Below are 14664 nucleotides of genomic sequence, written 5' to 3' on the forward strand. Positions count from 1 at the left end.
GAATCGAGTTTTCGACTTGATGTTACAAATTCGATAATGTATCTTTGTGAGAGGATTTTGATTACTGTAGTTAATTAAAATTTGTGTTTATTATAAAATTAGAAAGGTGGTAATGCCTACTTTATCTCTGTTGAAGCTTCGAATCTTTAAGAAAACCGAGCTAACCAAAATTGAAGCTTGGATTTGCTTGGTTGATCACTTGTTTGTGGTAGAATAAATTGTGTGGTGAGTATTTCTAATGGTGATTTAGTAAATTGACCCTCATTTATGTTTAATTAGTAGCTTAATTAATGATTTCAATTGATTAATTATAGTTGAATGGCTGATTTTTACAAGATTGATATTATATGTACAAGAGTTGAATTTTTATTGAATAATGATAAGTAATCATTTAGGTGGTTTTGTGCAATTTAATTAGGCTATTTATATTGATGATTAAAGTATGTTTACTAGAGTTTTTGATCATGATATATTAGTGTTACAATTGGTAATTGAACATTGGAAAATGGCAAATGAAATGCTTGATTTAATTAGATGTTAAATGGCTATGTTACATGTTACACATAAGCATTTTGTCACATTAAATTGAGCACAATAATGACAAATTTATATGTTATGTTTGACTGAATATATTGGCAACATGCATGGTGGATCCATTGGATATAGTTGGCATGACATAGGATTTGTGAGTACTCACCTTTATTTGTGACATTGTGAGCATATGGCTCTAGGTGGACTGATTTGTTTGGAGTAGATGAGGGAGTGTTAAGCATGAGTCTCCACTCATTGGGTTATTTGAGGTGCTATAAGGGAGAGTGTGCTTCGGTCCACTCAACTGGGTGGACTATATTTGATATTTGTAGGAATTCGGAGATTCGTTTATCTTATGTATGATCACCCGATTAAGCCATGAGAAATGTATGCCAATATATTTATGTGTTATTATTGTTATATCATTTGATGTTTGTAAGCCATGAATAATTGGTTTTTGATATTGATAAAGTATATGAAAATTAAATTGACATGTTTCATTATTATGGCTGATAATTGGTGATTGATTGGGTTTGATTTAAGCATGATTTGAATGTTGATTTACTAGTCATTTTTATTAACATTCACTGAGCTTTTTAAAGCTCACAGCCTCACAATTCGTGTAGATAATCGTTGGGCTTGAGGAGCTAAGCAAGAGAGTTTCAAGAGATTTAGGCTTGGTAGAGACTTTATTACACGTTTTAGAGAATGTAGTCTGGCATTGTGGAACTCCCAGGAATTAGTTTAATTTTGGTTGTAATTGGACTTTGGACATTTTATTTTGGATGGTTTTATAATAATTTTAAGGCATGTTTGAGTTAAATTAGTAAATGATTTACGATGTATTGTTGTTTGATAACACGATGATTGATAACACGATGTGTGAGGCATGAAATTTATACTAACGATTGTTTAAATGAAGCTTCTATAGAGTGGGTTACTAGTGACTAAGGTATGCCACTTGATTGATTTATTCAGTGTTTGTTATTCATGATATTGATTGTCTAATTCTATATAATTGAGGCTTAATTAATGTCAATAAATTCAATTGAAGGTGTATGTATATGCATGTTAATTAATTGTACTTAAATTGGGTTTAATTGACCATTAAAATATGCAAGACCAGGTTCTAAAATAAGTTTTTTTGCAAAAATAGGTGAAGTGGTTTTCACACGGGCGTGTGGGTAAGTGACACGGGTTTTGGAGTTTAAATTTTTGTCTTTTTAAATTGATATTCTAATTTTTTTAAGTTACAATTTAGTCCTGAAAATTGATTAGTCTAATTAGAGCCTTAAATGATAAGGAAACTAGGTAAAATTTTAGGATAAGTCTCGTAATGGGTAAAATTTGATAGAAACTCACTTAATTTATAATTCAAAATAGGTATTGATAGTTTTTATTTGTTACAATTTAGTCCCTAATAATAAAACTTGAATTAGACATAGTAAATGAACTCAAATAAAGCTAAAATTTTTAGGTTTGCTTAATTTGAGTAAAAGAAGGTTAGTAAATACTTAGATCTAAAATCGGGTTAGTTTTACCATAGGTGGTAAAATGACAAAAATGCCCTTTTGTTAAATTACCTAGGAAAAGTTTAGCTTTGCATTATTAAATAACTAATAATTAGATAATATTGAGGTGTTATGAGGTCGGGGTGTGTCTTGGGTAGTCGTTAGGTGGACAGTCACTTAGGTGGCTAATGTAATGCTTTGAATTCGGATAAGTCCGTCCCGGTCAGGTTTAGGGTGACAGATTTAATCCTAAAATCAGTAACTCAATTGAATTAAATAATCACTAAAAATAGTTCAAGAGCCATTCTTCCCACAGAGGAGACACAACTGCGTGGCAGGCCGTGTGGAGGGTCCTAGGTCCTGTGAGAAGTGAATTCTCTAAGGTTTCAAGATGGACATGGTTGTGTACAAGGGTCGTGTGGTCCACATGAGTGGCCCTCATGTTTGTGTGGTTGGTCGTGTGGTCTATGCTAGACTTGGGTTTTCCTCGATTTTCTAATAAAAAACACACACCTGACACTGAGGTCTCAAACTATGATCCTCACTTCCAAATCTAATTTGGGATACCTACAAGAAGTCTTTCAATCAATAATTACACAAGAATTAATTACAGATTTCAAGAAAAATCAAGATTTTGGAATATTTTGTAAAGGTAATTGAATTGGGGAATTAGCGAGGAATGTTGTTATTTCAGAATTTACAAGTTCTACTAAATAAAATTAGAGTACTTATCGAACTTTTGATGAGAATTTGAGGGCTAGCGACGATAATTTTGACAATCGGTGGAAAACGATTCACGCTTAGGATTAATTTTAGATTCGAGAAAATAATAAGATATTCACAACAATGGAGAGAAAAAATTATGTAAAGAGTAAGATGAAAAGATTTATGGAAGAAATAGGGGAAATGAGCAAAGAAAATATGTTTTAATTTGGAAAGAAAATTATAGTTCTTTTGTGATTAGGAGAAAAGATTAAATATTTAGGGTTTCTTGAACTTGAGGGATTGTTTGGGTAGTTAACTGTTTTTGCTGAAAATAAAAGAAATGAGAAGGAGAATGTCATATTTCAAACTTGGATATTAAGGGAGAATAGATGTTTAACCATTTAGGTTACTACCCACTCTTATTCCTTTTCTACGAAAACTAATATATATCCTAAATTGAATTTGTTACTTAGTTGCTGAAAAAAATAGGAAGGATGTGAATTAACCCTAAGACCTTTAGGGAGTACAATAAACACTTAACCATTAAGACCAAGTTATTTTTTAATTAATTATTACTTCTAACCCTTTATATTTTGAGGTGTTACAGAAGAAAATGATACAAAGTTTGAAAAATAGTGAATATTTTGTATTTAAAATTAAAAAGATTGATTTTGGAAAAAGAAAAAGTTAGATAATATTGCAATATATTTCATTAGAAAAAAGCTTATATTTATTTCTTTTTCGATGTTGTTTTAATAAAAAAACATAAAAGGTATTTGAAAAAAAAGAATCCAAGAGAAATTTATAAGAGAGATGAAGTTAAAGGTTAAATCAACCTTTTTTTTATGTTTACATAAATGTATAACATTATTTTTAGAAATATGAATAAAAATATATTTAGTTGGGAATTAAGATTTCATAATAAAATTTCAAAATACATTAGTGAGCGGTGGCGGAGCCAAAGGTTAGCATAAGACTCAACTTTCTTAAAATAGAAAAATTTTCATTTAAATCTTTTATAATCTATAGAATTTTAAATTAGTAATAATAAAATTATATTTTAGTCCCTAAAAGATGATAAAAATTTGATTTAATCCTTTAAAAATTAACAAAATACTATTAAGATAATCACTTACATATTAAATTAACAAATTACTATTAAGATAAGTATCAAATTACATTTAATATTAAATATATTAAAATAATATTATTTTTTGAATAATTAATCTGAAATAAATTTTTTGGTAGAGTCCTAGTGGGAGTGTAATTCTTCCATTGCTCAACCATCGAAGACCCACTGACTCTGACCATTTTCCAGCAACCAGAATACCGCAGTCCCAGTCGTCGGTACCCCGAGCAAGTTTGCTTTCTATCAGTTTGGTACGGGCCGGTGACGGTTCGAGGTGTCCGATCCAACTAGTGGTTGGACCATCGGCTCAGTTTCACATACTAGGCCTGATTTGACCAGTTTTTGGGTATTGACCTCAGTTTTGGGCTCTCGACCCAATTTACGATCTCAAGTCCAATTTTCAAGTTCAATTACCTATTGGGTCAATTGTCTGACTTGAAAATTAATTTACAAAATATCATATTAATTTTAATTAATTTGATTAATTTAATTTTACTTGATCAAAATTAATTTTCCCAAAAGTCACTTATATTTTCCAAATTAATTTTTCAAGAAAATTCTTTAATCAAATTCTCTAGTTGAAAAATTCTTACGATCGCCCAATTTAATTCCACATCGAATAAATCGACTCAATAACATTTTTTCCAAAGTAGTAGAATTTACTTTTAATTCAAATGCAGTCCAATCAAGCTTTTGTTGAGCTAGCAGAGGGACCAATCGGACATATACAATTAGGTTCTAGTAATTGCAGTTATGTCCAGAAGTATTGTTTCGATAATTCACAATTACTTAATCATGGAGTCAGTTCACAAGAAGTACCATATTGAAAAACCCTTATTGTCTTTACAAAAGCAATTCATCCAAATTCTTTGTTATATAACCTCATCATGTGTGTGTTACCCTCATATGATATCCTTGATTTCTTTGAGTTAAATCATTCTGTAACACTCTAAAATATAAGGGGATAAATTAAATGAATAACCAAATAATTAAATATGCTTGATTATTAAGTTTTGGTAGCATAATGGATTATGTGCATGTGCTTAGTGAATTATTGTTATAAATGCTACAAATGACTTGAAAATTTACATGGTTAAGTCTTATTTGGATAATTCCACAATTTTACTCTCGATTTTACCGAAAATGTTTTACTAAAATATTTTACTGAGATTACGATTTAGTCCTTAAACTTTACTTTAAATAAGTAATTAAAGTATTACAGCACGTTTGGTTCGTTGTATTGGAATAGAGGCGTAATGGAATAGAAGTGTAATGGAATAGAGGCGTAATGGAATAGAGACGTAATAGCAATTCAATTGTTTGGTTGAATGTAATGGAATAGAGGCGTAATAGTATTCTTGTGTTTGGTTGAATGGAATGGAGGTGTAATAGCATAAGGGAAAAAACTAAAATGACTAGAATACCCTTAGCAGAAATTTGTTTAGGTAAATGATTATTGTTATTGTTATTAAATTTTAATAATATTATTAATATCAATAATAAATAATTTAATCATATTTTAACATAATTATTATTAAATATATATTAATTAAAATATATAATTTAATAAAATTCTTAATATTAAATATTCTTATATGAATTTATTAAAATCATAATATATAATACTATAAAATATAATTTAAAGTTATTATTATTAAATATAATTTAATAAAATTCTTAATATTAAATATTCTTATATGAATTTACTAAAATCATAATATATAATAATATAAAATATAATTTAAAATAATTATTATTAAATATAATTTAATAAAAATATATAATTTAATAAAATTCTTAATATTAAATATTCTTATATGAATTTACTAAAATCATAATATATAATACTACAAAATATAATTTAAAATTATTATTAAATATAATTAGATAAAAATATATAATTTAATAAAATTTTTAATATTAAATATTCTTATATGAATTTACTAAAATCATAATATATAATACTAAAATCATAATATATATAATTTAATTTTTGAATGAATGCAAATGATTCACTATGAATGTTTCATTCATAATATCTCCTCTGCTGTAACTTCTTCCTAGATAAAGATTGAAAAACAATAGCAAACAAATAATTCAAAGGATTTTTTCATTAATTTTATAAATGTTAATTGGGAGAAGCAACTCCAGAAATCATCATATGTTATAAATAATTCAGCACTTATGAGCTAAACAAAGGAGCTTGATGATATCCCAATACACAGGTTTATACAAACTTGATAGCAATCTTCCATCAAAAGTGTACGGATGAAGATAAGAGATGGTGACATTTTGGTAAGATAACGGTTCCAGGACAGCTTATCGCCCCAAAAGCGCAACACGATCCTTCTGTACTGCTTGTGTCAGGTTGATGTCAAAGAGTTCGAATCGTATGGGCATCTCCATCTCATAGAAGGGGTTCTTCAAAACATAATCAGTGTATAGCTCATAAACAACTTTCAAGAGAGCCTCCATGTGCTGTGTCCCAGGTTCACAAACTACAAAGAACTTTGTCCCTGAAAATCATAACATGCATATTTGCAAAAGGAAATATATATCCAATATCCAATATCACTAGGTTAATTGATTGACTATAAAGCAGAAAGTATGCCCTATAACCTGCTTAGGCAAGAATTCAACTTAAAGAATAGCGGAGAGAAGGAAGGAAGATCAACTAGGAAAGGTTTTTAACCTATGCTGAATTTATGATATGGATGACTTTCCAAGCTTAGATGTTTCTGAAGCTGCATAGAAGGAAAAATTAAAACCAAATAGGAATACATCTAAAAGGTTCACCATTGAAGAATATTAACATGAACTCAAATGAGATGGATTAGGTAGTAAGTGCAAACTAGTACAAAATAAAAGTTCTGAATCAATTTGATCACCACCAATACCCATAATCCATCAAAATTTTCTTCTACTCAACTAAAAGTAAGAAACACATTCTCATTTATTTTCAAGAAAGACAAAGATTGGGAAGTTTCTAAAAGTTTGCTAATTTTTCCAACAACCATCAATTCTTAATTAATTTTAATAGCATAAATCAACCACTTGAGATGATTAGATTGCATTCAAACTCACAAACAATTGCTCAAATACGAACTGCAACCCAGTATGCTTAATAATCATAAGTCTCTCTCTCTGAAAATAGCAATGAAACCACAATAACCATGCACACCATAAACCCTTAACAAGAAAAGAGGAAACAATTGATGAATAGCCCTTAATGACAGGGTATTATCCAATCATCCTCATCTATCAATATCAAAGGATGAAAGAACACTTCCAAACATAAGCTTAGTTCACCACTTTAAGGAATCAATCATGTTAATAAGTGACTTGTTTCTCTGTGAATTCCAGCCAAACACCAAATTAGTATTAAATGAGAATCTAAACTTGACAAGTACATACAGATATGGAATTTTCAACAGTAATTTATGGAAAACATTACAAGATGTTCCTAAGACAATAGTTTTTGGGCTTTGGTTTTGATCATTAAAGAAAAAGTGATAAGAATTAACACCATAAAAAGCATTGACGGGAGAGGACTCACAAACAATATTAAAGTTGCAATTGAGGAATAGGGATCAATTCCAGGTTCCATTTCTTCCAGAAAAAATTGATTAACATTTTTAAATAGTCAAAGCTGAGATCTTGCAATCTTTTAGAAGACAAAGGGTGATTCAAAAAAAGAAAAATAATACCTGGTTCATTCTCCATGCATCAGACAGTAAATTTTTTTGGTTCTCTAGAAAGAGAGAGAATAGTGTTGATTAATTATAGATTAAAATATAGGAAATCCATGTGTAAAGTAAACCAAGAACCAAAAGCTAACCAGAATCGACAGCTTTAATTTCCCTCATGGTAGCATTAGCTGACATCAATGGTTTGATGAAGAACTGTGCGAACCTAGAGAGCAAGTGACAGGAAAACACCCAATCTCACATACATTAAATGAACATTGATGAAAATGAGAGCTAAAGAAAGACTGCACAAACAACATCTACCGGTCCAAAGCCTCTTCAAAGCAATCAGTGTTGACATCAAAAAATAGTTGGTCATCTCAGAAGCTGTGAAGGCGTTTGTTCTGCCTCCATGCTGTAAATCAGGAAAAAATAAACTACGTAATAAAATCAAAGGAATACTATCTGAAAACAAGTCATACAAATAATTTTACTTCACTATAAGCCTCTTGTTTTATGTCATCTCTTCAAAAATTTTGAAGTTAATTTTATTCAAAGTTAGCTAACAATAATCAGTTATTAGATCACATACATTTTACAGGAATCCTTTCAAATTTTATGTTCAATTGGTTTAAGATTAAGATTTTTTATCTATTATATGTATTTCTGTGATTATAGTATTATTGAAATATTTTGGCAAAAAAAGATACCAAGAATTTGTAATCACCCCTTTTATTTATGCTTCAAAAATAATATTGATGCTTTTATAGTTTAAAAGGTTTGTATCAATAACGCTATGAGGAAGAAAATTACTAAAGTCACATACTGTTAAAATTTAAAGTAAAAAAGGAACAAAAAATTTCCAGACAGTTCACAAATACAAATGGAAGATAAAATAAACGGATGAAAAAGATAAGCAATACCAAGAAAATGGGCAAGGCCTTCGAGGCCGTCAGGGTCACAAAAGGAACCGACACTCACATTCATAGAAGCAGCACACTGTAACATCAAAAAACAAAGAAATTAGAAAGAAAGAAAAAAAGAAAGGTCAATAATAGTAATGGAATTGCTAATGAAATGAAACTGAAGAAGGAATTGAAAAATTAATTTGCCTTGTCGGTATCGAGATCGCTGATAAGAAGAACTTGAAGGGAATTTCTAATGACGATCCTCCGATACTCTCTTTTGTCAATTCTGGGCTTTAAAATCTCCACATCTTCTCTCCCGACCCCCATTTCTCAGTTCTCTACTTTTCTATGTTTGGATTTTTTTGTTTTTGGATGATTTTGAGTTTGGTTATGGAAAGTGGAAAGTGATTCAGGTGGATTTTTATTTGACAAGCAAGAAATCTGAATCTGAATTAAAAATTACCTGAAATATGATAACAGAAGGAGAGAAAGTTACATATCTATGGGAGAAGATGAAGGAGAATATCTAAAATATGGCAAGAGAGTTTGAGGGCAGAAATTGTGTAGAGAGTTTAACGCAGATGAAGGAGAAGATGAAGGAGGGAAAAATTTGGAAAATGGGAAAAAAGAGCGGAACGTAATAGCTATTCAGTGCTGAAGGCAAGGAATGGCTATTACAGCTTCTCACGTAATAGAGGCTGAATGGAATAATGCTATATTACAATTACAGCCAACCAAACGTTGGTTTGGTGGTGGGCCCACCGATTTGGGGGGGAATGCATTCCTATTCCCCCCAACCAAACATGCTGTTAAAATAATATAATCAAACTTTCTTTTATTAATTAATCTAAAAAGAAACTTGATTACAAGGTTTAATTAGAAAATAATGTGTTTTAATTGAGTTAGGACCTAATTGAAAAAGGGGTAAAATAAATTAAAATATTAATAATGAGTCTTGATTATGAGTATTAATTCTTGTATATAAACTAAAATGTAAGTGTATTAAAAAATATAAAGTTAAATAAGTTAATAAAGAAAAAATTGATTAAAAAACTAAGCTAATAAAGAATAGGTAAGTTGAGCCGAAATAGATATACACAATTAAGTGACTAAAATTAACATGAATTGAGTTTTAATTGAGTTTTAGTATTAGTGGTTAATAACTTTTAGTAAAACCTGTAGGGAAACAAGGTTCAAGCCTCACATTTTACATTTTTCCTCTTCATTTTTTCAGCAACTAATGATGAAAGCTAATCTAGTATAAGAAATAAATGTGGTAAGAAATGACCAGAAATGGGAAGTAGCCCAATAGTTTAATTACCATTTTTATTAATTTTGGTAGAATGGTTTAATTGCTAAATCAGCCCTCAACTTTGGAAAATTTATAATGACGCCCTAAAGATTTGTGAAGTTTAGAAATTCACCCTAATCCAATCCCAACAAGAATTAATCTCTTATCCTTCTTCAAAATTCAAATAGAAATAGAATTTCATATCTTTCAATCTTCTTATCCCAATTTGAAATCATATATTATCATTCTTTAAAATTCAAATAGAAATAGAATCTCATATCTTTTTATCTTCTTATCCTAACTATAATTCAAATTACTCCTTTTCAAATCCTAATAGAATTTATCCTCCTTATTTCTATTTATTCCCCTTTTCTTCTTCATCTTTTCCTTTGAAAATATCTTCTCTCCATTCTTGATAATTATTTTTGCTCCCGAATCAAAATCTATTCTCGATTTCTACTCATTTTTCTATCGATTGATTTTTCGTCAATTACATCTCGTATTTTCATCAAAAATTTGGTAAGAAATCTTGTTTTGATTTATTAGAACTCGTCAATTCTAAAATTTCGTTGTTTTGTTAAATCTTTCAATTTGTTATCAATCTTTAACGTTTTAGTAAAAAAAAACCCTCAAATCTTGAAAACTCCTCATTGACCATCCCGTTTTGTCAATTGAAAGGCCATTGAATGTGTTTGGATCAAGCTTGAATCTAGGGTAGTCGCCTAAAATCCCGAGAAAGTAAGGTGGATGACTTTTTATGAAAAATCGAGTCAAAATTCGAAACTGCCCAGGTACACACAGTCTATCACACGAGCATGTGGCCCACCTATATGGGTCACACAACCCTCACGTAGCCATGTTCCCCTGTTTTCCCTTGCATCCATGTTTTTCACACGGCCTAGACACACGGTTGTGTGGCTCCTACACTTTCACCTCTACGTATCGCGCACGGCCTAGGGCTTCACACACAAGCTGGTCACACGGCCATGGGGCCCCTGAAACTATAAAATTATAGATTTTCCTTATCTTTATTTATTTTATGTAATTCAATCCTTGATTAGGTTTTTAATGGCCTCTAGATAACTAGATTTTTCAATTAGGTCCCGGATTAGAAATAGAATGAATAAACACATGAATGAGTGAATTTATGATTTAATTGTTTATGATTAATAGCATAAACTCGTGAATGAATTTATGGTTACCAATGGAATTTATTTGCTTAGGAATGATTGCTTAAATCTGTGAATGATTATATATATTTACTAATGCTATTCATGTTGAATAAATTTTCACATGATTTAATGATTGATTTATTAATTGCCTCTATTTTTGCAATGATATAGAATGTTCAATGAATTATTAATGAACGAATTGAAAAGATCTAATTATATTGCATATGCATGGAGGGGGAAGCTTATGAAAGGTGGAAGAACAACAATTCATATTAACTGCATAAACGAATGTTTGTTGTGTATTCATAGCCATAGCAGATTCCAACTGTGATGATCTTTCTATGTGCCCACAGAACAACAGATTCAAACTACAATTTTATTTTATTGGGCATCGACAATCCCTCTAACAGCTTTTATTTGCGAGCAGTTGTGGATTCTCAGCCAAACAATAGCTTTTCTTTGCACCTAATAAATGTAGTGCTTTTAAGTCCACAAGATGGATCCAGAGCTCCCTATTTAGAGCACTAGCGTCAAAACTAATATTGTATGACATATTATGCATACTCATTGAAAAGTACATGATGAAATGACTAAACTAATAAGGTGCATATATCTAATGTGAATGATATTATGACTCTATAGTGGATTTGTTCAATTAAATTTGACTGACTATTAATGTTCGGCTTGTCTAAAGTGACAAAACTGAATTGTCATATTGATTTGATTATTCTGTAAATTTGATTATTATGATTAACATGCATATTTGAATATTGATTTGATTTATTGTAAAGGGACTCTCACTGAGCTTCCATAGCTCACTCCTTTTATTTTCCATCCTTTCATATAACCCAATGACTAGGACGCGGATTCGACATGCAAAAGGTCTTGACTTGTTCTCGCCAATGATTTATTATTTATGTAGTAGCCCATTATTGCCCGGGTTTTAAAAACCAAAAAAAATATTTATTTATTACAGTCCATGTACAAAAGCCCAAATTAATTGACCCATTTAGCCTAAATCCCAACAAGACCCTTTACACACAAGACCCGATTATACTACTACCTGTTACACCCAAACCCAAAATTTAAACGGCCCAAAATATTCTTTTGACCCAACTAAACCCATAACCTGCTTAGCCTAGTAGCCCATTTTACAACCAGATACCCAAATACCCTGAGACCCAATTAGCTTTAGCCCAAGTACCCAAGCCAGACCCAAAACTAGCAAGGCCCATTGCCTAAACTAAATCTGGAAACCCTAGGGTTTCCAAAAGCTTCGCGCCGCAACTGATGCGCCTCTTCGCCTCACCCTATAACTCCGGCCTCGAATCAAGCCGAAATCAACGCAGGTCAGCGCCGTTTCACCTCGCATCGTTTCAGCTACCCTTCATCGGTGCCATGATTCCATGCCCCGTGCCTCGTTGTAATTGAGACGCAAATGGACACCGTGATCAAGTGCCCCTTCTTCTCCTCGATCATCTGCAAAAATGGAAAGAAAGGACAGATGCAAAAAAAATATGGCAGGGAATATTTTTAAACATATAAAAATGCTATGTACAGTGGCTATAAAAAGCCTGATTCAGAACAATGTAAAGCCCGGATTTTTACAAAGGCAATAATATACACACATATATTCAGAAGAAAGAAAGGAGTTCAAGCAGTTTCTTAAAGGTGATATACCTTTATTATTTTTTTTTCTTTTCTTCTCTAAATACATGCAAATACTATTAAAATAAATAAAAAGGAATTTACCGTTGAAATCACGTTGAAAATTGAGACTTATGGACTTCCGACCGCCATACGGGGAGGAGTAGGCGACGGCACGTGAGCGCGTGAGTCCGATGACCGGGACTCGGCACGACGGAGACCGGAGCCCAAAGGACTGCTCTCAACTCTCTTTCAGAGAGTTTTTTTCAAACTTTTTTTAAACTCGGGTTTCAAATGATTTCAGGGTTTTAAGTTTGGATTATATAGCCTTAATAGAACGACGCCATTTTAGCTTAATCCAATAAGCCTAAAACGACGTCGTATTTTAGCTGAAGATCCGCGTGTTTTTAAAAATGGGTTAATTGCCCAATTAGTCCTTTTGATTTTTTAAATGTTTATAATTTTATTTATATTCTAATTTGGCCCTAACAGTTTACCTATGTTCCAGTTTAGTCCAAATGGTGATTTTAAAATAGTATTTTGGAAAGTGACGTCGTTTTGGGATTAGGGTTAATTGCCCAGTGAGTCCCTTGGTTCTAACGCTTGTTCTAGATTGATCCAATTTTTTTTTATTTTTCTAATTAACCCCAAAGTTTTAATCATTTTTAATTTTAATCCTTTTATATATTTTTAATTTTATTTATTTTAGATACCATATATTATTTATTTGTATGTGTAAAATTTATTGTGTATTATTTTTATTATTTCCAAGTATATATATTACTTTTATATTATATTAACATATATTATTTTATATTTTATTAAATGTTATATATATTATATTATTTTATGTTTTAATATATATATATATATTATATATTAGGATATTTCATATTTTATTATATATTATTATATATAATTTTGAAATTTATAAATTATTATTAAATATTATATTTTTATTCAAATATTTAAACCTCATTTTATAATCTATATTATTACTTTATTCTTTATAATATATATTCTATTATTTTATTATTTTATATATATCTATTATTATGCATAATTTGTAAATTTGTAAATTGATAATTAAATATTATACTTTATTAATATGCATTATATTTTGAAATTTTTTGTGATGTCTTATTCCTACTTGATGTTATTATGTATGTATATATATTTTAGGTTATTATATAGTATATTTTATTAGTAAGTTTTTTTATTTTCATTGCCATTTCTCCTTGATATTTCATATGTCGTTTAAATATTCCTTAATACCCCATTCATTGTTAATTGTATCTATCTTCATCTTTTTTTTTTAAAATTTGATAGTTTATCGTGCAGTTACTTAGCATAATCATGGTACATTAACTTATCTCTTAAAATATTTGATACTTTTATACTTAATTGCATGAATTGTGGATTATTTAGGTTATTATCTTAGATTATATTTTTATGAAATGATGTTGTATATGCTATATAATGTATGTTTTATACTTATTATTTTATGGTTACTTGCATAATACATAAATATATATAATATGTATTATATTATTTTTTTTTATTAATGAAGTTCCATAGTTAGATATTGATATATGTTAATATTGTATCTTGATAGCATCATGATTTTAAAAAATATACAATTAAAGAAATGTTTTTTTTTAAAAAAAAGGCAATGTTTCTCGCATTTAGGAATTCGGGAAGTAGTGTCCTAACATGCTGGGTGCGATTTCTCGTTCATCTAAATGCCTAAAATACCCTTCTAAACAATTTTAAAAATTACGAGGTGACTTTAGTTACAAGAGTTTTAGAATATCGTGTCCTATCATGCTGGATGTGATATTCGTATTCTTTTGGAATGAAGGAATCTTGATTTTAAACTCGAATTATTCTAATTTCAAAAAGGAATCATATTTTCATATATTTTCAAAATTTAGCATTAAGACAAAATTATTCAATTTGGTACCAATTTTGGGCGTTGCGAGGGTGCTAATCCTTCCTCGTATGTAACCGACTCCCAAACCTGTTTTCTTAATTTTCGTAGACCAAAACGTTTTATAAGGTGATCCAATCACACCTAAAAAGGT

At 30.0% G+C, this 14664-nt stretch overlaps 1 protein-coding gene across 3 annotated transcripts; it reads right to left on the reverse strand.

Moving 5' to 3' along the window:
• Positions 1–5969: 5969 nt before the first annotated feature.
• On the reverse strand, positions 5970–8564 carry LOC107893153 (insulin-degrading enzyme-like 1, peroxisomal). 3 transcript variants are annotated; one of them, XM_016818081.2, is made up of 6 exons: positions 8486–8564; positions 7887–7977; positions 7715–7788; positions 7584–7627; positions 6569–6620; positions 5970–6392 (listed from the first exon to the last, which is right to left on the reverse strand). In XM_016818081.2, the coding sequence occupies exons 3-6, from the start codon at positions 7758–7760 to the stop codon at positions 6196–6198; spliced, it is 339 nt and encodes a 112-aa protein (XP_016673570.2). In that variant the 5' UTR covers positions 7761–7788; positions 7887–7977; positions 8486–8564; the 3' UTR covers positions 5970–6195. The 3 variants fall into 3 exon arrangements, 2 of the variants coding, with proteins under 2 accessions (XP_016673570.2, XP_040937764.1); XR_005905089.1 differs by lacking the exon at positions 6569–6620; XM_041081830.1 differs by lacking the exons at positions 7887–7977; positions 8486–8564 and having other exon boundaries at positions 7715–7880.
• Between the last annotated feature and the right edge of the window lie 6100 nt (positions 8565–14664).

The sequence above is a fragment of the Gossypium hirsutum genome, chromosome A11 (genome assembly GCF_007990345.1).
Source record: "Gossypium hirsutum isolate 1008001.06 chromosome A11, Gossypium_hirsutum_v2.1, whole genome shotgun sequence".
Taxonomy (NCBI): Eukaryota; Viridiplantae; Streptophyta; class Magnoliopsida; order Malvales; family Malvaceae; genus Gossypium; species Gossypium hirsutum.